General features: G+C 45.1%; 2 protein-coding genes across 2 annotated transcripts; both read left to right on the top strand.

Moving 5' to 3' along the window:
- Nucleotides 1–2696: 2696 nt before the first annotated feature.
- LOC140757073 (uncharacterized) lies at nt 2697–3762 on the top strand. Its single transcript, XM_073092612.1, has one exon. The coding sequence runs from the start codon at nt 2697–2699 to the stop codon at nt 3705–3707; it is 1011 nt and encodes a 336-aa protein (XP_072948713.1). The 3' UTR covers nt 3708–3762.
- A 1866-nt stretch (nt 3763–5628) lies between these two features.
- On the top strand, nt 5629–6694 carry LOC140757072 (uncharacterized). Its single transcript, XM_073092611.1, has one exon. It carries the CDS (start codon nt 5629–5631, stop codon nt 6637–6639), a length of 1011 nt encoding a protein of 336 aa, XP_072948712.1. The 3' UTR covers nt 6640–6694.
- Nucleotides 6695–23957: the final 17263 nt, after the last annotated feature.

Raw genomic sequence — 23957 nt, 5'->3', positions numbered from 1 at the left:
CTATGTTTCACGACTTAACACCGAACGAACGTTTTAAATACGTAAAGGATAAGTCGTGTTGCATTAATTGTTTAAGCACGCGACATTCCTTTAAGAAATGTAATTCGTTATCGAGATGTAAAACTTGCAACCAAAACCATCATACGTTATTACATTTCACGAAAACTGAAATAAAACCATCCACAATAGGAACCATACAAGTTAATGCAAATGACACGCGTCCACCTTGTGCAGGCTCAAATTTAAACTGCATATCATTGGAACGACCGGCGATGCGCGGACGCATAAGTGCGAGCAAGACATCTACGGTGCTATTAGCTACGGCGCGAGTGCACATGTATGACCATTTAGGTAACATCCATACCGCCCGTGTCTTGCTCGATTCCGCGTCGCAGGTAAACTTTATAACTGATTCGCTCGCCCGCAAATTGGGCCTAAATAACACGCAAAATTCTCATTCCCTTGTGAAGGGTGGTGAATGGTGAATAGGTGGTTTATTAAAGCCGGTAAGGGGTTCTGTTCATGTTAAATTTCATTCTCGTTTCGATAGTAACATAAGCTTTGATATGAATGCATTTTTAATCGATAAAATAACAGAAAATCTGCCGACCGCTCGCATCGATACTTCGCTGTTTTCGCACGTACATGATCTACAGCTGGCGGATGACTCATTCATGGAGCCGGGAGCTGTAGATATGTTAATAGGCGCTTCTTTATTCCCGCATTTATTGCTACCGCATAAGGTCGAGTTTCCTTTGGAATCGACTCCCCCGGCTATACAGACTGTATTAGGGTATATTTTCATGGGTTCGGTTCCTACGCTCAGTTCTTCTTGTAATTTGACTACCTGTTTACACACTTCCCAGGAACCGGTTAAAACCATTCTTAAAAGGTTTTGGGAACTCGAAGAGGTCTGTTGTAAACCCGCTAGAAGCCAGGAAGACGAGGAATGTGAGCAGTTGTATACCACTTCCACTACTCGGGACCCGTCCACTGGTCGATACACAGTCGCCCTTCCTTTTCTTAAGGATCCTTCTTCACTAGGGGATTCCTATATCGCAGCTAAACGGCGTTTTTTATATTTAGAAAATAAATTTAAACGCTCACCGCAGTTCAAGCTCGCGTATGAAGAAGTCATACGCGATTATATACAGAAAGGTTACCTTTCCATTGTTCCCGCAGGCGAGGTGAATTGTCCTACTTACTACATACCGCATCACGGAGTTATCCGTGAGGACAAGACCTCGACTAAGATGAGGGTGGTCTTGGACGCTAGTGCCAAAACGTCCACAAATATCGCGCTAAATGATATATTATATAGTGGCCCTAACTTGCAAGGTGACTTATTTACTATTCTTTTAAATTTTAGATTATTCTCTTTCGCGTTATCGGCTGATATTCGGCAAATGTTCTTATGTATAGAGGTTCGTGAATCGGATAGGTGTTACCAACGTATACTATATCGGTTTAATCCTGAGGAATCTATCACCGCTTATCAATTTAACCGCGTTTGCTTCGGACTTAAGTCTAGCCCGTACTTGGCATTAAGAACTGTTCAACAGCTTTTCTCTGATAATGGAGAACAGTTCCAACAGGCTAAGGCAATGTCTCATGCTTTATATATGGATGACTTTGTTTTCTCAGTTCCATCTGAATCTGAAGCCTTACAAACTTCCGATCAACTTATTAGATTATTTAAATTAGCTAACTTTGATTTAGTAAAATGGTCTTGTAATTCTCTGTCAGTTCTGTCATCCATCCCCGCTTCTCACCGCTTAGAGCCAGAATTAGAATTTGACAAAACATTGCCGCATAAAATCCTAGGCGTTTTGTGGAACCCTGCTGCTGACGTGTTTAGTTTTCATGTCACCATGCCTGGCGAACAGTGCACTAAGCGTACTGTTCTGTCCACGGTAGCTCGGTTGTGGGACTTACTGGGATTAGTTGCCCCTGTTATTCTTTACGCCAAGTTGTTAATTAAACATCTTTGGTTGTTAAAGTTAGATTGACATGACGAGCCTCCCTTGAATGTTATGCGGCAATGGAAGCAATTCTGTTCTGAACTACCGCTTCTTAATAATTTAAAAATCCCGCGCCATCTCGGAGTAGTCATGGATAGTGAGGTCACCCTTTTAGGTTTCGCGGATGCCAGTGAACAGGCGTACGGAGGTGTTGTATACTTGCACACCATCGTCGCTGGCAAGAGCTCCATCCAGCTAGTCTGTGCCAAATCGAAAGTATCACCAGTTAAACCAGTTGACTCGGGTATGAGGGTAGCTCGGACGGCTGTCAAAGCATGTTATATCCCACATTATAATTTTTTTATTAAATGTTTTAAACGGAAATTGTGGCAAATTATTGTGAAAATAAGAACAGTTCAGTAGTGCTGTGTAGTAAAGTGTTCGGAGTGAGGTGTCAGTCGTGTATATTAGTTATTAATATTCTACAAAACAGTTGACTGTCGATCAGCTGTTCACAATGTCACGACCAGCTGTGCTCCGTTGGCCTAATTAGACGTGATCAACCACAAATATATACATTTTTAGGTAATTTTTGAATGTCCAAAGTGCTTTATAATAATTATATACGTACAAAACTATTTAGATTTTAAGTAGAACATTTAAATATTTAATGCACCACGTGGCGCCATCTCTTGGCGGAGTCTGTGAACTGTTATAACATTGGACTTTAATAATATGACGAATAAGTGCAGCGGCTGTGGGAAGTTCGCGTCTGTAATGGACGGTGCAAAATGTTGTAAGTGCTCTAGTGTATTTCATCGGCAATGTGCTAATATCAATAGTGATAGCCGGGTGCCAAACAAATGGCAATGCCGTGGTTGTAAGTCCAAGATTCCCTGCGCAAGCGCTTCAAGCGCTACACCGAAATCTAGCAGCTCTGGTGGCATGGACACAGAATTTACCGATGCACTTATTGATCATGCTAATAGAGGGCATCACAGTACCAATATTGATATCGCTAATGAAATGAGACTGATACGTGAGCAGCTTACCACAATTGTACATGAGATAACTTCCTTTCGGCAAGAGATGTCAACAATTAATTCAAATGTGAGCGAACTAAGCCTCAGGATAGGTGATGTTGAAAAAAAGGTGTTACGTCTCGAGCAAAACACAACCAGTAGTCAAATTTCGTCCGCGGATCCTCAAGTAGAGGAAACATTGGTAGAATTAAAGAAACAGCTGAATGACCGGGACCAGGATCTGTTTATGAATGACGTCGAAATTGCTGGTGTGTGTGAGCTTAAGGGCGAGAATCCGCTGCACCTTGTCACAGCGCTAGCCACAAAGATTGGCGTTGAACTGGACGAGCGTGACGTCGTAAGTGTGGCCCGTGCGGGCGTTCGGCGCGCTGAGGACTCGGGTGACAAACCGAGACCGCGTCCAATTGTTGTGCGTCTCGCTCGGCGTGCAGTTCGAGACCAGCTAATAAAAGCAGCGCGCGTGCGGAGGGGAGCCGACACTGCGGGACTGAACTTAAGTGCGGAGCCAAGACGATTTTACATCAATGAACGTCTTACTCCGATTAATAGACACCTATTTTATAAAGCGCGTGAGGAAGGTCGACGTAGGGGCTGGCGGTTTGTGTGGACGCGAAATGGATGTATTTTCGCACGCCGGCAACCAGATTCAGCACGTTATCGTATTCGCTCAGATTCGGATATATTAAAATTTTTTGGAGATTGATATGTTGGACGCTTCTTTATATAATTTCTCTTTACCAATGTTTTCATATTTTACATTATAGACCATTCTTTTTATACATTATTTATTGTTTTTTAAGTTTTAGTTTTACGTTAATAACGTCAGGCCGTTTTTATAATAATCAAATGTACCTTTATATTGTGGTTAGATATTTGTATTTACTAAATTGCTACTTATATGTGTACTTAGTTTTATTGTTTTTTGTCGAGATTAGTGATAAAAATAGTTTCATTTATATTATTAACTATGTTCTGTGCTGCAGCATAACTCGTCAGATTACATGTTCGGTTTTTATTAAGCAGGACACAATATGCTTTTTATTAATAATAAATATCGTTACACACACATTTTATTTAACAAGTCCGCTTAATCCGTTTCAGACTGTAGTTGAAAACTTACCCCAAGGGTCAATGTTAATGTGTATCAGTTATGACAAATTCCTTTATAGTAAATTCATATATCTCTTTAACAATGATTAAATCATATAAAATGAAAATTGGTTTACTGAACCCTGGATCTCTTAGAACAAGACACGACGAGTTCGTGGTAGCTATGGCGCGTCACTCGGTGGACATAATGGCCATTAATGAAACGTGGCTTCGGGAAGGGGAAGAAGGACGTGCTCCCTCAGTGCCGGGATACCGACTACGGCACGTTCCTAGGCCGGTCGCTGTGAGAGCGCGCGGAGGTGGAGTGGGTTTTTATTTCAGACAGGACTTACCTGTGAGAATTATTCAACATCCTATTTGTCCCACTGTAGAGCAAATGTGGTTAAACATTAACATTAGTGGTAAGTCCATTGCAATTGGAACCGCGTATCGTCCTCCCTGGTTACGTATACAGTTATTTTTGGATGCATTAAGTGAATCGTTGGGGTCCTTCACTAAATACGATCACATTATTTTAGTAGGCGACTTTAATATTGACATCTTAAATAAAAACAGCGTGAGTAATGCCATGCTGTCGGATTTTTTAGCATGTAATAATCTCCTACAATGGGTGGAAAACCCCACTCATTTCACGGATAGTAGTGAAACGCTGTTGGATATTGTTTGTACTGATATACCGATATCATGCGTGCAAGTAGACCATGTCAACGATTTAAGTAGTCATGCTATAGTGACATTTGAAATTAACCTGCCAAAAATCCGCCCTAAACCAAGGTTTTTTTCGTTCCGGCCACTGAAAAGTATCGATTTTGATGCCTTCAATCAATACTTAAAATCTATAAATTGGCAAATTATTATATCATTGCAAGATGTCAATAACATGGTTACGGCTTTTAACAATACAATATTAAATTTATATAACATTCATGCACCTCTAAAAAGCATTTACATAAAGGAAAGGAACAATTATCCTTGGATTACATATAATATTAAATCTATGATGAAGACCCGGGATGAGGCACAAGTTAGAGCTAGGAAGTCCAAAAAGACATCTCATAAGGCTTATTAAACCAGTTGACTCGGGTATGAGGGTAGCTCGGACGGCTGTCAAAGCATGTTATATCCCACATTATAATTTTTTTATTAAATGTTTTAAACGGAAATTGTGGCAAATTATTGTGAAAATAAGAACAGTTCAGTAGTGCTGTGTAGTAAAGTGTTCGGAGTGAGGTGTCAGTCGTGTATATTAGTTATTAATATTCTACAAAACAGTTGACTGTCGATCAGCTGTTCACAATGTCACGACCAGCTGTGCTCCGTTGGCCTAATTAGACGTGATCAACCACAAATATATACATTTTTAGGTAATTTTTGAATGTCCAAAGTGCTTTATAATAATTATATACGTACAAAACTATTTAGATTTTAAGTAGAACATTTAAATATTTAATGCACCACGTGGCGCCATCTCTTGGCGGAGTCTGTGAACTGTTATAACATTGGACTTTAATAATATGACGAATAAGTGCAGCGGCTGTGGGAAGTTCGCGTCTGTAATGGACGGTGCAAAATGTTGTAAGTGCTCTAGTGTATTTCATCGGCAATGTGCTAATATCAATAGTGATAGCCGGGTGCCAAACAAATGGCAATGCCGTGGTTGTAAGTCCAAGATTCCCTGCGCAAGCGCTTCAAGCGCTACACCGAAATCTAGCAGCTCTGGTGGCATGGACACAGAATTTACCGATGCACTTATTGATCATGCTAATAGAGGGCATCACAGTACCAATATTGATATCGCTAATGAAATGAGACTGATACGTGAGCAGCTTACCACAATTGTACATGAGATAACTTCCTTTCGGCAAGAGATGTCAACAATTAATTCAAATGTGAGCGAACTAAGCCTCAGGATAGGTGATGTTGAAAAAAAGGTGTTACGTCTCGAGCAAAACACAACCAGTAGTCAAATTTCGTCCGCGGATCCTCAAGTAGAGGAAACATTGGTAGAATTAAAGAAACAGCTGAATGACCGGGACCAGGATCTGTTTATGAATGACGTCGAAATTGCTGGTGTGTGTGAGCTTAAGGGCGAGAATCCGCTGCACCTTGTCACAGCGCTAGCCACAAAGATTGGCGTTGAACTGGACGAGCGTGACGTCGTAAGTGTGGCCCGTGCGGGCGTTCGGCGCGCTGAGGACTCGGGTGACAAACCGAGACCGCGTCCAATTGTTGTGCGTCTCGCTCGGCGTGCAGTTCGAGACCAGCTAATAAAAGCAGCGCGCGTGCGGAGGGGAGCCGACACTGCGGGACTGAACTTAAGTGCGGAGCCAAGACGATTTTACATCAATGAACGTCTTACTCCGATTAATAGACACCTATTTTATAAAGCGCGTGAGGAAGGTCGACGTAGGGGCTGGCGGTTTGTGTGGACGCGAAATGGATGTATTTTCGCACGCCGGCAACCAGATTCAGCACGTTATCGTATTCGCTCAGATTCGGATATATTAAAATTTTTTGGAGATTGATATGTTGGACGCTTCTTTATATAATTTCTCTTTACCAATGTTTTCATATTTTACATTATAGACCATTCTTTTTATACATTATTTATTGTTTTTTAAGTTTTAGTTTTACGTTAATAACGTCAGGCCGTTTTTATAATAATCAAATGTACCTTTATATTGTGGTTAGATATTTGTATTTACTAAATTGCTACTTATATGTGTACTTAGTTTTATTGTTTTTTGTCGAGATTAGTGATAAAAATAGTTTCATTTATATTATTAACTATGTTCTGTGCTGCAGCATAACTCGTCAGATTACATGTTCGGTTTTTATTAAGCAGGACACAATATGCTTTTTATTAATAATAAATATCGTTACACACACATTTTATTTAACAAGTCCGCTTAATCCGTTTCAGACTGTAGTTGAAAACTTACCCCAAGGGTCAATGTTAATGTGTATCAGTTATGACAAATTCCTTTATAGTAAATTCATATATCTCTTTAACAATGATTAAATCATATAAAATGAAAATTGGTTTACTGAACCCTGGATCTCTTAGAACAAGACACGACGAGTTCGTGGTAGCTATGGCGCGTCACTCGGTGGACATAATGGCCATTAATGAAACGTGGCTTCGGGAAGGGGAAGAAGGACGTGCTCCCTCAGTGCCGGGATACCGACTACGGCACGTTCCTAGGCCGGTCGCTGTGAGAGCGCGCGGAGGTGGAGTGGGTTTTTATTTCAGACAGGACTTACCTGTGAGAATTATTCAACATCCTATTTGTCCCACTGTAGAGCAAATGTGGTTAAACATTAACATTAGTGGTAAGTCCATTGCAATTGGAACCGCGTATCGTCCTCCCTGGTTACGTATACAGTTATTTTTGGATGCATTAAGTGAATCGTTGGGGTCCTTCACTAAATACGATCACATTATTTTAGTAGGCGACTTTAATATTGACATCTTAAATAAAAACAGCGTGAGTAATGCCATGCTGTCGGATTTTTTAGCATGTAATAATCTCCTACAATGGGTGGAAAACCCCACTCATTTCACGGATAGTAGTGAAACGCTGTTGGATATTGTTTGTACTGATATACCGATATCATGCGTGCAAGTAGACCATGTCAACGATTTAAGTAGTCATGCTATAGTGACATTTGAAATTAACCTGCCAAAAATCCGCCCTAAACCAAGGTTTTTTTCGTTCCGGCCACTGAAAAGTATCGATTTTGATGCCTTCAATCAATACTTAAAATCTATAAATTGGCAAATTATTATATCATTGCAAGATGTCAATAACATGGTTACGGCTTTTAACAATACAATATTAAATTTATATAACATTCATGCACCTCTAAAAAGCATTTACATAAAGGAAAGGAACAATTATCCTTGGATTACATATAATATTAAATCTATGATGAAGACCCGGGATGAGGCACAAGTTAGAGCTAGGAAGTCCAAAAAGACATCTCATAAGGCTTATTACAAGGAGCTGAAAACAATTGTTAATGCTGCCATAGCCTCCGAAAAAGTAGCGTATTTTCAATTTTATATCAATGCCAATATAAAAAATCCAAAGGTAATGTGGAAACATATTAAACAGCAAGTACAATTGAGTAGCAAAGATACATCTCTTCCACCACACTTCAATGACCCAAATGCTTTAAACGACTATTTTTTGAGAGCTCCGGGAAATAATAAAGTTCCAATTTCCATGCTGACTTTGTACGAATTCAGTCGAACTTCTCAAGTGTCCTTCCAATTCAATCCAGTCACCGAGTGTGAAGTTGCTAAGATTTTGGCTTCATTACAGTCTAATGCAGTAGGACGTGATGGTATATCTCTCGAGATGTTGCAGCTGGTACTACCGGAATGCCTCACAGTGATAACAGCAATGGTCAATAAGTCGTTTGAAACACATACCTTCCCAGATATTTGGCAGCAAGCCCTTGTAAAACCGATACCAAAAATAAATAATCCTGTTTCACCATCCGATCTTAGACCTATTAGCATTCTACCGTGCCTATCCAAGGTCATAGAAAGGGCAGCTTGTAACCAGTTAACACATTACTTGGAGATTAATAATGTTTTACCAACACATCAGTCTGGTTTCAGAAAACGTCATAGTACCACCTCTGCTTTAATGGATGTAATAGATGATATTTTGACTGCACAGGATCAAGGAGAGGGGACAATTTCAGTGTTGCTTGATTTTTCACGTGCTTTCGAAACATTAAATATATCTTTATTGCTTTCTAAGTTGTCGTATTACGGAGTTAGCTCAGAAGCAGTCAGGTGGTTCAATAGCTATTTTAATAACCGCTCACAGCAGGTCGAGCTTCAACACACTCATAGTGGGTTGAGAAGAACATCAGCATGCCGATTTCTTGATCGAGGCGTACCGCAAGGGTCTATTTTGGGCCCTTTGCTCTTCATATTGTATAGCACTGATGTTATTAACAACATAAAACATTGCAAATACCACATGTACGCAGATGACCTGCAGGTCTATATTAGTTTTAAGCCTTGTGATGTAGACAAAGCGGTGAGTGCCTTGAATTCAGATCTCAATCGCATAAGTTCATGGTCTGAACGTAATACTCTAGTTTTAAATCCGGCAAAGTCGAAATACTTAATTCTGGGAACTCGCGCTCAGATCCAGAAAATTGGCAGTAGAAATCCTAATATTCTCATTAATGGTGATCCAATTGAAAGAGTTACGGAGGCTAGGAATCTCGGGGTGATTGTGGACGAGAATCTTAGGTTTGAAAAGCACATAATAAATATAGCCCGAAATTGCTTCTTTAGGCTTAAGGTCCTGTATCGAATTCGGAATTACCTTAGTAATACTTTACGTATCAATCTTTGTGAAGCGTTGGTTCTCTCCAAATTTAATTATGCGAATACTCTCATACAACCACGTCTGCTAGCTCGAACTAAGAATGTCATTCAGCGAGTACAGAACGCATGCGCACGTTTCTGTTTTAATATACCGCCGCGGGCACACGTTACACCATTCCTTAATAGCGCTAATATCCTCAAGATGGACTTGCGTAGTAGACTGCACTTTGCCTCATTATTATTTGGAGTCATTAAAAACAAAGAACCCATATATCTTTATAATAAACTGATTTGGGCTAAAGATCAATACAGGACTTTTAATACTAGATCGGCTTCTGATAAGTTAATATATCCACCCAACTGTTCAGCTGCATTTAGAGGTAGTTTCAAGTACAGTGCCACGAAATGCTGGAACAACCTGCCTCCTCCGCTACGTAGCCTGCAATCAATAAACGGCTTTAAATATAAATATAAGTTATTATTGCTTAGGGAACAAAAAAGTAGACATATATAACACAATTCAGCATTTCTTTATTAAGTTCTTTAACAAACTTACCTCTTAGATTTTAGGTTATAAGTATAAGAGTTGGTGTTCCAGATCTTGTGCGTCGTGACGTCTTAATAAATGTTAAAAATTCTATATAATCGCTGTTCACTGTAACTGTTTGGATAGCTTCTATCATTTGGTGCCGTTTTTATAATTTGGTGCCGACGGGATGCGCGTACGGTCGTGCGAGTTGCCCCAAAACAACGGGCGGACTGAAAATCAGCATCATTGTGCGGTGTCGCCGGCAATGGCATTGCTGAGTTCGGCCCATTTCGCGGTGTTATGCTGCAGCACACGTGTCACAATTCTTATTTTATTGTTTTTAAGTTATTATTTTTTATACTTTGTTTTAGGTTTTATTGTGTTTAATTATCATTTCGTTTTTGTGATTGTCTATTTTTTATAATTGTGTTTTTTTTTTTTTTTTTTTATGTATGTGTGCATGCGGCTACAACTTCTGCGAATAAATGATTTTATTATTATTATTATTATTATATATCAGCTGTTAATGCTACCCGTCTCGCTCTAAACCCGAACAAAATCCCGTTTAGAGATTGCAACAAATCCTGGCCATCTAACAATACGTCGTTAAGGCATTTCCCATTCGCTCGCGCCGCGGCGTCGAACACTAGCCTTAGCTTTCCCGGTTTGTTCGGGTTAGTGACGGCGAAGTGGGGTAAGTACCATTCCCTATCGCTACTAACATACTGACCCGTATTGGGTTCCGCATAACCCTTGTCTAACAGCGCGTTTACCTGCCTAGTATAGGCTTCCTTGAACGCGGGCGATCTGTCCATATTTCGCTCGATTCCTTGTAAACCCCTGCATGCCATACCGTAACTCGGCGGTAGAGTTACGTCATCGCTGACCCAAGGCTGACCCACTTCGAATCGCCCGTTTATGCGCTTGTCCATCTGTTTAGTAATGCTAACAGCTCGCGTCTCACTAGGTATGGGCTTGCGGTTCGGCGTAATGCCTATTGCGTCAATGTTGTAGTGGGCTTTGACCAGCTCGCTCAGCTGATCGTCCGTGTGCGCGTGCTTGATGCACTGTTGTTGAGTGCGCACATAGAGGACCATGGCCCTCTCCACCACGACGCTGCGCGAAACTGACCCATGCAACACCCATCCTAACTGAGTCAACGACGCGGCCGGCTGTTTTTTATTCCCTGTTACTAATTTACGCGATACTATCAGATGCCAATTATCGGCGCCTATCAATACCCGAGGCTTTGCGTTCGCGTAACACACTATGTCCCTTGGTACTCTCTTTAAGTGAGGATACTTTAAGAAATCCCTTTCTATGCTCTGATTTCCTAATGTGAGGTTCCTAACCGTACGAGCTTTAATTTCGTACGAGTGGCCGTTCTGTCCTCTCACTCTCATGCACACGACGCGACTACCGGGTTCCTGTTGACTAGAGGTAGCTCCCACGATGTTAAGGGCTCTGATAGGGCCTCGAGCTCCTATGGAGGCCGCTACATCCTCGTCAACTAAAGTTATCGTCGAACCCTCGTCTAACAGCGCGTGCGTGTGCACCTCCCGGCCTCCCTTTAAGGGTAACCGGGCACACCTTGAGTAGGACCTGTATTTTTTCGGTAGGCATATGTGCCGATGCCGCCGTGACCGACTCGACCCCGCTCTCCTCACTATCTATCCTCCGCGGACTAGTGTGTAACAACGCGTGGTGTGGTCGCCTACACTCGCCTACACCGTAACTCTTACCCCTACATGCGAACTTCCTGTGTCTACTATCTAAACACGTATAACAAACACGCGCGTCCTTTGCCCATTCCCATCTTTGTTGTACCGACATAGCCGCTATTTTATCGCATACATACGTCCGGTGCCCAACTCCGCAGCAGACGCATTCTGTCTGTCCCGTCTTACTGGGACCCTCTGCTGTGGCATACACCGGCTTGCGAAGTTGTACAATACGTTGCACGGGACGCGTATTTATGGCAATCCTATCGTGCGAAAATTGAATTGCCCTGTCCGCTTCTCGCATAAAAAAGCTCGCTAATCTTCCTAACTCCGATTGCGATTCCTCTCTACTTTCGTACGCGTAGTCATACCACTTACTTTTTAAATGGGGACTTAACTTCTCACTAATTATTCGCGACAATCTCGGATCCGTATCCTTACCTTGTGGATCTACGAGTATACTTTGAATTACCGTTACCACATTTTGAACTTTAACCGCGAACATATTTAATTCGTTTGCCGTGGAACCTACGCTAGGTAACCTAAGTACCTCGTTCACCGCCTGGTCTATGATTGCCCCCGGTCGGCCGAAACACTGCTCGAGTGTACGCAATATTTGTGTAGGTTCCGTAGCCGAATATAATAAGGCTGACACGGCCTGCCTGGCCTCCCCCCGTAGGCATGCCCTCAACCTAGCTAGATTTTCCGATGGCGGCATTTGGTAGAGTGCCGTCGAGTCCCTCATCGCGGCCTTGAAGGGTAACCACTTCCTCGGGCCCCCGTCGAAAAAAGGCAATTCCTGCGTTTGCCGCGATGAAGGTCGACCTCGCGACATGTTTTCTAACGCGAAAACTAACCTGTCTACCACATCGTCTTTGGCCGCCGTCGGCACCCTAGCTATCGGCTCGCTACTGTGTATCGGTTGGCCCGGCTCCAATATTACTTCGCGGACCGTGTCTGCCTCGTGCCGCTCCCCCCGTGGTTGACTCTCATTCAACCAGGTTTCGACGCGCCTATCGTTCGCCCTACGTTGGTTGCCTACACTCTCCCTATCAGTTTCCTCGCGTGACGTGACGACCTTATCTATTGCTATTTGCTTCTCCATTATCTCCGTTTCTAAACGCAACTGTCTATACCGTACTTCTAGAAGACGCTTTTCTGCTTCTAGTTCGCTTCTCCTAATATCGGTAGAACGCTGAGAGCACACCGATTGTGCGTCTAACGCGGGTTTTTTTTTTTTTTATATTTGAACCTGACGATAAAGCAGACGTGCTACCTGATGGAAAGTAGTTAACGTCGCCTATGGACATTTGCAACACCAGAGGAGTCGCCAATGCATCGCCGGCTTTGAAGGAGAGCTCTTTTTGCACCTTTTTTGAAGAGCCCCATGTCATAGCGCTCCGGGAATACCTCGGGAGGAAGCTCATTCCACATCTTACACGTCCGTGGCAAGAACGTCCGTGCAAACCGAACCGTGGAGGACCGCCACGAGTCCAGTTGGTGTGGATGGAACTTCATCCTTCGGCGAGTGGTGCGATGGAGGAATGGTGACGTAGGCACCAGGTCAAATAGTTCCTCGGAACACTCACCATTATAAAGCCGGTAGAACACGCAGAGGGAACCTATGTCCCTCCGTAAACTTAAAGGTTCTAGCCGATCGGAGATCCTCGGATCGTTGACGATTCGTATTGCGCGTTTCTGCACGGAGTCAAGTGGGTTAAGTTGGTATTGGGGCGCCCCTGCCCAGAGATGTGAGCAGTACTCCATGTGGGGTCTTACTTGCGCCTTATAAAGCAGAAGCAGTTGCCCCGCAGTGAAGTACTGCTTCGCTCTGTTCAAGACGCCCAGCTTTCTTGACGCCAACTTCGCCTTAACGTCCAAATGACCCCGGTACTGCACATCACACGATATGTCAACTCCTAGGATCCCTATACTTTTATTAATGGTGAGTGGAATTCCTTGGAACCGTGGCGCTATAACGAATGGGGTTTTTTTAGCGGTAAACGCGCAGACTTGTGTCTTCGTAGGATTGAACTCAACAAGGTTAAGTCGACCCCATGTCGAGACTTGCTCCAGAGAGTCCTCGATTTCAGACACAAGTCGGTTTCTACTTTCCTCCACGAGAGTCCGAGAGGTATTTGCACGGTCTGTGTACACAGCATCTCCCGTACTATCATCTGCATAGCAATGAATGCTGCCAGTTTTTTGCAACATGTCATTGATATGCAGAATGATTAGTGTGGGAGAGAGGACAGAGCCCTGAGGGACGCCGGCGTTAACAAGCTTTGTGTCTGAGCAGCACCCGTCAACTACGACTTTGATTTGCCGCTCAGACAGAAAACTGGCTGTCCATGTGCACAACCTCTCGGCAAGACCGTAAGATGGAAGCTTCGCGAGAAGGGCTCTATGCCAGACCCGGTCAAAGGCCTTTGCGATATCCAGGCTAACCGCCAACGCCTCACCATTGCTCTCAACGGCTTGCGCCCACCGGTGTGTGAGGTACACCAGAAGATCACCAGCTGAGCGGCCCTTGCGGAAACCATATTGGTGATCGCTGATCAGCTGGCGATCCTCGAGGTACCTCAGAAGCTGGGTATTAACCACACGCTCCATTACCTTTGAGAGCAGGGAGGTTATCGCAATAGGCCTGTAATTAGCCGGGTCACTGCGGTCACCCTTCTTGGGAATCGGGTGAACGAGGGCTACCTTCCACGAAGACGGTACTTGACCTGTGGTATAGGAAAGTGAGAATAAGCGCGTTAAGACGGGAGTCAACTCGGGAGCACACGTCCTCAGCACCACTGCGGGGATTTCATCCGGCCCACTCGACTTCTTGACATCAAGGGACAATAGAGCTCGCCTGACAGCTTTCTGCGTAAAGCGTATATTAGGCATAGAGCCCTCACACCGCGGGATGGTCGGCGGTGTGGCCCCCTTGTCATCGAGAGTCGAGTTTGAGGCAAAGAGGGTGCCCAGAAGATCGGCTTTCCCCTTTGCCGTGTGGGCCAGAGAATCGTCTGATTTCCGCAGGGGCGGTAGTGAGGAGCGACAGAAATTACCCTCGACAGCTTTGGCCAGCGACCAGAAGGCTCGACTCCCGGAGGGGTAACCAAGTAGTCGCTCGCCAATTCTGCCAATGTGCCTAGACTTCGCCTTGGCCATATACTTTTTTGCTGAACGGGAGGCAGCGTTAAGTGCGGTTCGTAGCTCGGAGGTCTTAGGATCCTTGCACGCGTGCGCTGATGCCCAAGCTTGGTAGACCTCTTGCTTATGACGTGATGCCTTAGCGCAAGGCCTATCAAACCAGGGCTGACTCCGCCCGCCGACAGACACGACAGAGTTTGGAATGAAGCATTCCATGCCCTGTCGTATGACGTCGGCCACAGAGTCAGGGCACGTGCTAGGATCACCCGAGACGAAGCATATCTGTCTCCACGGGTACGAGGCCAGGAATTCCCGGAACCCGTCCCAATCTGCTGAACTGTAGTGCCAAACTTGTCGCTTCCCCGGAGGTCGAGCCCCCGTGGGACGCGACAAGGGCACAGAAGAACTTACCAAGCAATGGTCAGAAGATCCAAGAGGAGCCTTGACCATCACTTGGTAGTCATCGGGATGGTTGGTCAGCAGAAGGTCCAGCAAAGACGCAGTATGGGTCTCTATATCAGGTACCCTAGTATGACCGGGTACGACCTGGGAGAGCCCATATGCCAAGGAGAAGTCATACGCAGTTCTTCCGGCGAAGTCCGAGATTCGGGAGCCTAGCCATTCAATATGGTGGGCATTAAAGTCTCCCAGAATCACCAACTCCGCCGAAGGACACTGCTGCAGCATTTTGTCAGTCCCCCACTGGACGTGCTCGAATAGTCGAGTTGTCTCAACATCTCCGCTGTAGGACCTATATAGGCACGCGTAGACGCGGGTCTGCCCCCCAATATCCACGCGCACCCACAACAAGGATAGATCCTTGTCTTCAAGGCAGCTGAGACGGCGGCAGCAGATATCACTCCGAACATACACACATACCCCGGCTCGACGCCTAAAGGCATGTTCTAAACTGTAGCCGGGGTAATCTAAATACGATGTATCGCCCGAGGGTGATATCTGCGTCTCCGTCAAAAAGAGGAAAGCCGGCTTTGCCGTCTCAAGGTGGTGATGGACGGCATCAAGATTGGAATGAAGCCCCCTGATGTTGCACATGTCCACAGTAAGTGTGGAGGAGGTTGCCGCTGAGTACACTTTTCTCTTATTATGCCTTTTCATGATGGTGGTTAAAAAAAAGAGGAGGAATTAGAAAGGATTTGCAATGCTCCTTCGACGCCCCACGGGACAAGGTGCGGGTCTCGTAGCGCCGTACTCTCAGTGGTAATGTGGGATGCTGGCGCGGGGGACGGAAGGGCCCCCGGTCCCCCCCGTGCACGATTGCCCGGCTCCACTCAGGTCTCTTACTCCGGCAGAACAATCGTGCAACGGGATTTTTCACCGGTTGGCGGGACAGCCTCCCGGGCCAGAGGTTAATTAAGTGTTACCCGGGTTCGGGTCCCCAACTAACCGGCGGGCGGCCAGCGAAAAAACCGTTTCACCGGGTCTCCCTGGCCCCCGCGCCAATACACCACGCCTCCGGGAGCAACGACACCTAGAAGAACCCACCGGACCCGAAAGATACGCCGTCGGAAGCACCACAGAGGATGGGAGGGGAGGATAAAGGGATGAACTGGCTCCCAGGCGCACTACCGAAACACGACGAATCGTTAATGGCGGTAGACTTCGGCCTGAGGGTGGTAGCTAGCCAGGCAGATCCCACGAAGAGATCTTACCACCAAGCGGGACACCTTTAGGAATTACGCCAGGCAGTGTCAGACCCAGCAACCAGTGGGACCGTCGCAGTAAGATGTTAAATGCCCGAGAAGACGCTGCTGCCCATCGACCTGGTAAATACCCTTAGTCGCCTTCTACGACACCCACGGGCAGGCATGGGGTGGTCTATTCGCCGCCGGAGCCACACGGCACGGTTGCGCGCTTGTGTGAAACGGTTCCCTAGCACTCGCGGATCCACATGGCGGCACGTTACGCGTAGGCTCGGAAGGTGATGCGGGCGCATCCGTAAATGCCCGCGCCTCGGCTAACTTCTTCCTAGTTACCGGCGGGCTGCGCGTCGTCATCGCAGCGGCTCTTGCTTGCCCCTAACACTATACCTAACTTAAATCCCTACTAGTCCCTAACAAGCCCTAACGGTCCGTCGGGAGGTACTAGCTCGCAAGCTAGTGTTCGCTCCTTCAGGTATGGATAGGTGAGGGTGGGTATAGGTGGGGTTCTCCCAGCAGAGGGGATGTGCAGTTAACGGGGTGCTCGGCAACCGGCTGGAATGTCCCGTTGCTGTCAGCAGTGCCTACAGTCCGGCCCCCGCACCACAGCTCCCTTACTGGCGAGAAAGTGCTGTTCGGTCGACGATTTTTGACCGGTGGTGTTGCACAATGCACCACACCGCCCTGAGGCGTTAACTCGTGCCTTACAACCGTTTGACACCGTTAGGTGGTTGTACGACAGAGCCGCGGATATACCGCGTTCAGACCCGTGGACTCGTGGACCGTAGAGCTGTGTAGACGCTGACGTTAGGTGCCCAAGCTACGTTGCTCGCAGAGGTCCGTAGAGCTGTGTAGTCGCTGACACGAGGTGCCCAAGCTACGTTGCTCGCAGAGGTGTCCTTGCTACGCTGCCCGGAGAGGCGTCCTGGCTGTGCTGCTCGAGGAGGCGTCCTGGCTGTGCTGCTCGAGGAGGCGTCCTGGCTATGCTGCTCGAGGAGGCGTCCTGGCTATGCTGCCCGTAGCGGTGTCTGGATTCCCGTTGCCTCGTTGCCTTGTTGCGCTGCTTCCAAATCTGGCACTCGATGGCCCAGAAATTGTGAGGTCCAGGGTGCCAAATAAAAGATTTCTTGCTTCAATGTGGACTGTATTTATTTTTTCTTTCTTACTCATTTTTCTCTCTTACAAGTGTGTTTCTTCATCGGAGGCGCCGGAGGGAGAGAAGGTTGCGGACCCAGCTACTGCCGGAGTCCTGACCATCCACCTCTTGTCATATGGGGATTGCGGCTGACCCAAGGGCACCTCTTGTGAGGTACGGGCCTCGGCTTAGGTCAGTTACGCTAATGTGGGGCACAGGGGAGACACGACCGACCACGCGGGGATACCTTGTGACGGTTGTGCTGTAGTGGGGTTCTCGTCTCCGCCGGCGGGGACGGTGTGTGTAAAATCTGAATGTGTGTGGAGGCTGAGGAGGAGGTTCTCCTTGCCGGGGGGCATTTTCTGATGTGATCTTATCATCAGGGTAGTCTAGGACATGTTTTGGGCGTCTGTATAGAGCCTTTGCATCCTTATTAGGGATGTAACTGGCTGCCTTGACAACTAGCTGATTCGGGTGGTCGATAGCTGTATCAAAATAGCTTTTTGAAAGCTGCTTCATGTATTGAGCGATAGTGGGCAGCTCAAGATCTCTATGGAGGTCTACATTTCGCACATACCAGGGACAGCCCGTGACCATGCGCAAGAATCGATTTTGAAGCTTTTGATATCTGTCAATGAGTTTTACGTGTGCAAAGACTACACTGGCGAAAGTCATGATGGGTCTAACGCGAGCTTTGTACAGGGTCACTTTATGTCGAAGTGCCATTTTACTTTTCTTGCCTAACATATGGTAGAGTCTCCCTAGTACGAAAGCGGCCCTATTTCGCGTTATTTTGATGTGCTCAGTGAAGTTCAACCTACTGTCTAATGTGACACCTAGGTATTTAGCGGATTTAGCCCATGGGATGGGCTTTCCGAAAAGTGATACTTGCTTAAGTACCTGTTTGGTCTTATGGGAGCAGTCCCTTTGGCAGAGAGGTAGTAAGCCCTTCTGGCAAAGTGAACCGCTTGGCTTTGTTCTGGATTTACCTCAATTATCCATTTCCTAAACCATTCACCTAGGGCGGTGGCTGCGGACTGGAGTTTTGAGGTGACGACTGAGGGTTTTGGGTGGGTGTAATAGAGAACGGTGTCATCCTCAAACAAGGCTAGTTCCACGTTTGGATGGCGCGGGACATCACTTGTATAAAGTGTGTATAGGAGTGGGGATAAAGCGGAGCCCTGGGGGACTCCGGCTCGTAAGAAGCGAGGGGATGAGCGTGTGCCATCCACTCTGAAGTGGAATCGGCGGTTTGATAAAAAGTCTCGTATGATGGTTACGAGCCTGTCTGGCACTCCCATATGGTAGAGCTTATAAAGCAAGCCTTGGTGCCAGACTTTATCAAACGCCTTTGCTACATCGAAGAAGAGGGCACCTGTGCCTCTGGATCTTTTCCGATTTAACCCTACGAGGATGTGCTCCGTGAGGCGGTGCACCTGCTGTTCGTAGGAGTGTTTTGCTCTAAAGCCAAACTGCTCATCCATTAGGAGGTTCTTGGACTGGACGACCACTCTAAGTCGGTTAAGAAGTAACTTTTCATATATTTTTCCAAACGTGTTCAGAAAGCTTATGGGACGGTAGCTCGAAGGCTCAGTCCTCGGTTTACCGGGTTTAGGGATTCCTATGACATCTGCTTCCTTCCAGGCGTCTGGAAATGTGCAGTTGGATAGGAGGGCATTGAATATTGCCAAAAGAAGTCCTAGCAGGAGTGGGGGAAGGCGTTTAACCACCTTATTTGTAATTCCGTCTGGGCCTGGGGCCTTTTTGACGTGCATGTCTTTTATGACTGCTCGCACTTCGTCTAACGTGACAGGCGATAGTGGGGGATCGATTGGCGGGTGGCCAGACCGAGCCTCGACTTCAGTTTCGACTAGGGCGATGTGCGTTGGGTCTGTCGGTTGAGTGAGTACTTGGTGTGCATTGGCTCTCTAGACTGTCGGCCAGTTGTTCGGCCTTTTCTATATCATCGAACCCTGGTGGTAGGTTCGGTCTGGAGGCATTGACGCTACAGTCTCTGATAGAAGCGATTTCGCCAGTTTCCAGTAGGCCTGGTGAGATGGCGAAATTGCTTCGACCAGGGACCCCCAGTGGTTGTTCCGTATCTCGTTCATGCTTTCCTTTACCTTTCTTTTGTAGAAATTAAGCGTCTTACGGTTCTCGGGAGAAGGGAAATGGTCGTATCTACGTGTGGCAGCGTTTTTAGCTGTGATGAGGGATTTTATCTCGTCCGGGAGTTCAAAGCGCCGATCGTTCGCCACTTTGACTTCCCTTGTCGATTTGTCTGTCGCAGTCCGTATGTGGTTTGTCAGGGAGCTAATAGCTACTTGGGCATCCTGTGTAGTGACAACGTTTTCAGGTAACGTCTGCAAGTCGGTCGAGTCAAGGAGTTTGTCGAATTTAGACCAGTCGACGATGCGATTGGTTCTTTGGAGGGGGTTGTGGGCGGTACCTAAGTTGAGTAGGACTGGACGATGGTCTGAGTCCAGCTCGTTTAGGACCTCTATGTTGCGCAATTGGAGGGTGACGTTCTTAAGAAGCGTTATATCGAGGACATCTGGGGTATGATTTGACTGTTCCCCTGGAGGGAATCTGGTTGGTGTGAGGGGCGCTACGATTTCAAACTGTAGTATGTCTGTTAGTTTGTCTAGTCGGGAGCCATTTGTATTTTGGCGTAGTGAGTTCCACCTGGGGTGTTTGCAGTTGAGGTCGCCGGCCAGAATGACCGAGTCTCCCATACTGAGTAACAGCCTAAGGTCGGATTCAAGGAGTGTTTTCCCGGGAGGGAGATTCACTGAAGCTATAATGATGGATTGATGTCCAGTCATTGCCATGTGACATACGGATGCCTCTATGTTAGTAAGAGGAGGGGGTTCTAATGAGGTGCAGTGCAGGGACCGTCTGTGGTAGATCAGAGTACCACCGAGTCTCGACGTTACTCTGTCGTTGCGTATGATGTTGTAATTTGCGATTTTGGGATCGCTTACGCTTGGTTTCAGAAAGGTCTCCTGCACTAGCATTAAATCTATCTGATGGGTTGTTAGGAAGTCACGAACGAGATCGGTCTGGGGTTTGAGGCCATTTGCGTTGAAATACGCTATGGCCAGAGAGCGGGGTTTTCCCCTACTTGTGTGGTGTTCCCTAATAGGTGTACAATCCATAATGTATTTATATAAAGTTAGATTTGGATCACCACATGGCGTCCAAGAGGGAGTAGTGTTCACAAGCTGCAAACATCATCTCATGAGGCGAGCTCGCAGCCCTGAGTTTGGTGGCTAGGAGCTTGAGTTCTTCAAAGTCGAGAGCCTGCATGAAGGCCCCGATAGTTTTGAAGTCCTACGCTCCTAACGTTGGTTGGTTTTCTGGGACTGGATTTACCTTACGGGCAGTAGGATGGTTCGTCTTAGGAGCTACGGAGGGCTTGGGAATGACTACTTCTGGCTGAGAGCGGGTCGTTTCAGGGGCCTTTTGTGCCACCATAGAAGGAGGCTTGACCCATGCATTAGGGACGGGTGTGGCTAATACCGGGAAGACATTAACCGTAGGAGCTGAGGGGGATTTCCCTGAAGAGTTAGCCTTGGTAGCAGGAGGGGAGGCCTTTCTGACTGATTTTTTACGGGGAGCACGGGGACATCCTCGATAGCTAGCTGGGTGGCCCTCAGTCTCACAAAGCACACAGCTTGGCGGGTCTGGACAGTTCTTGGGCCTGCTACATTCAGATGTGCCGTGGTTTCCCAGACACTTAACACACCTGGGGCGTGCAAAACAGTTTTTGGCCGAATGGCCATAGAGTTGGCACCTATGGCACTGGGAAGGGCCAATTTGGAAACGGGGGGGTTCTATTATGATGCCTGATACCAAGCAGACGGTTTTAATGTTGAAGACCTGTCTGGCTTCAACTGAACGGGGGAGGATAACTAAAACCATGTCATATGGTTTCCTCAGTCTGTTGTACAGTAGGGTGTCCCGTCCTTGTATGAAAAAAAAAATTTTTTGAGCTAGACTATGAGCAGAGGTATCAAAAGTTGCGTAATTTTACACAGATTACGGATAAAGTAAAAAAAATACAATTGCATGTCATCTTGAGGGCTCTACCGAGCCTTGAAGTTTTATAAATTTTCCATTTTAACAGACACCTAGAATAATAAAAAAAAAATCACGTTTAAGGAGTACTTTTGTAATAAAATTAATAGAATAAGACGATAAAACGATAAAAAACAATATAGAACTTATAATCAATAACAAATACATGATATTGAAATTATTTTTTGTGTCCGAGATTTGGTATTTTTGCTCGATATTGTAACTTCGTCGTAGTTACACTTTGTGAGGCTGCTGTTACCTGTTACATCTTTCTGTAGATTGCATGTGACAGGGAAAATATCATATAAACAATATCAGAGCTCTTAAGCCATGACATGAGTAGAAGATCCTTGTTAAAAAAATGTTGAAGAACCGGCCATATTTTGACCTGGCGCTCGAGACATACAATTATTTCGATGTAATATTATCTAGCAGAGAAGTTGATTCTTAGCGATTTTAATATCCTACGCTTAGTACTACTTTAATTTTATCCAGTTTTTATTATTCTTCGCAATACTAACTCCCCAATATAGTCATTATCATCATACAATGTACTGACAAAAATGTTGTCACAAAATTATTCCTTTCGTCCATTGAATCCACGAGAGAACTCAGATTTTTGTATAACATCAAGAGTATATACAATGTAATATGGTTCTACTTCGGCTCCTAGAAAATGTACTAATAATGCACAGAAAAAGAATTTCTTTCGATAAAGTAATCAATAACAGAACTCAGCTTTTTCAGTAAAAATCCAAAGTTAAAAGAAGAAGTCTTTCTCTTGATAAGAAATAAAATCGGGCGAATATTTTAACGACGTACAATATAATAAATAGTCGATGTAAAATCTCAGTATGGAATTAGTGATGAGTTGCTATTATATTAACAGAAGTAGCCATCTCGAGTGGGACATTTATCCAGGTCTAGAGTCCAGTTGATTCAAATCGCTCCCACGGCACCGGGCACCTTTTGAAGGTTTCCCCCTCGAAAAGAAAAAAAAAAAAAGGATATTTAAACCGCAATAAATAAAGTTCTTTACTAGAGTTTATACCAAAATATTGTGTGGAGCTTCAGGTTATATAAACGTCGCTTCTTCAACATATTTAAAATGAGGACACGTGAAGAGAAATAAATGTATAACTGGTAACAGAGGCCTCCTAAAGTGTAAATATAGCTTCTTATAGAGATGGCTTTATTATTGATAGGTATGTTGTAAAATCAAGCACAATTTCTGGGTAGAAAATACTTTTTTATTTTATGGTATTGTCATTGATTATAAACTAAATTTTGTACTGTTAATAGATGTTTGTTGCGTGTCTGTAAAAATGTAAAATTTATAAAACTTCAAAGTTAGGTAGAGTTCTCCAGATGACACGTAAATGTAGTTGGATGTCCCTATATAGTTGGAAGCTGCCGATCATCAAATTCTCAGTATGGTTCTAACATAGTATAAACAGCAAATATGGTATAACAATTGCTTTTGCCACAAAGAAAACACTCGCGAGTCAAAACATAAAACTTGTGGAAATATGAGGATTTGCTGATTAAATCCTAACAAATGCGAAGGCGCTGGGAATGAGTTATTGTAAGCAAATCAAAACGTCGTGTTTGTGTTGACCCAATATAGAAAATAAAGTAAATAAATGTTTGAAATTAAGTTAAGGAACAGTAATAATGAACAGCGAAATATCACCAAAAAATGTCAATTTCACAAAACTTTGAAGCTCGGTAGAGCCCTAAAGATGTAGTTTTATAATTTTTTTATTATTTTTTTATTAATCTACGCTCAATTATGCAACTTTTGAGGGGTCTGCTGTTAAGAGAATCGAAAAAAAAAATACACCCTACTGTACAGCCTATTGTACAGCCTATGTGCCTCCTTTACGGGTAGGCCCTGAGATTTGAGATCGTTTACGATGGTTTCGATCTCGAATTCCTTTGGGATGCCCTTCATAACCACCCGCAGCATCTTTTCATCTTCTAGGGCATAGGTATGGTAACCTATATTGTCCACCCTAAAGAATTTGGTGACCTTTATATGGTCATCCTCTGTGGCTACTTGGAGCCTAATGGCGGGTGGGGTGGAGCGAGCCGAGATTATAGTCATGCCGTTTGAGTGCATGAATTTTGAGGTTTTGTCCCACTTGGACTTGTCCCTAATAAAAATAGGCGGTGGGAGTTTACTTTTCGGCCCTTTTTGGCCGGAGGTTTGTGGCTCGC

This window comes from Epargyreus clarus, unplaced genomic scaffold (genome assembly GCF_041222505.1).
Source record: "Epargyreus clarus isolate Ecla_fem2 unplaced genomic scaffold, WU_Ecla_fem_2.2 ptg000039l, whole genome shotgun sequence".
Classification (NCBI taxonomy): domain Eukaryota; kingdom Metazoa; phylum Arthropoda; class Insecta; order Lepidoptera; family Hesperiidae; genus Epargyreus; species Epargyreus clarus.
This window is presented reverse-complemented; position numbering and strand designations above follow the sequence as displayed.

What these genes read in the sequence shown, in the direction of transcription:
- LOC140757073 (XM_073092612.1), top strand. Translation starts at nt 2,697, where the DNA reads ATGACGAATAAGTGCAGCGGCTGTGGGAAGTTCGCGTCTGTAATGGAC.
- LOC140757072 (XM_073092611.1), top strand. Translation starts at nt 5,629, where the DNA reads ATGACGAATAAGTGCAGCGGCTGTGGGAAGTTCGCGTCTGTAATGGAC.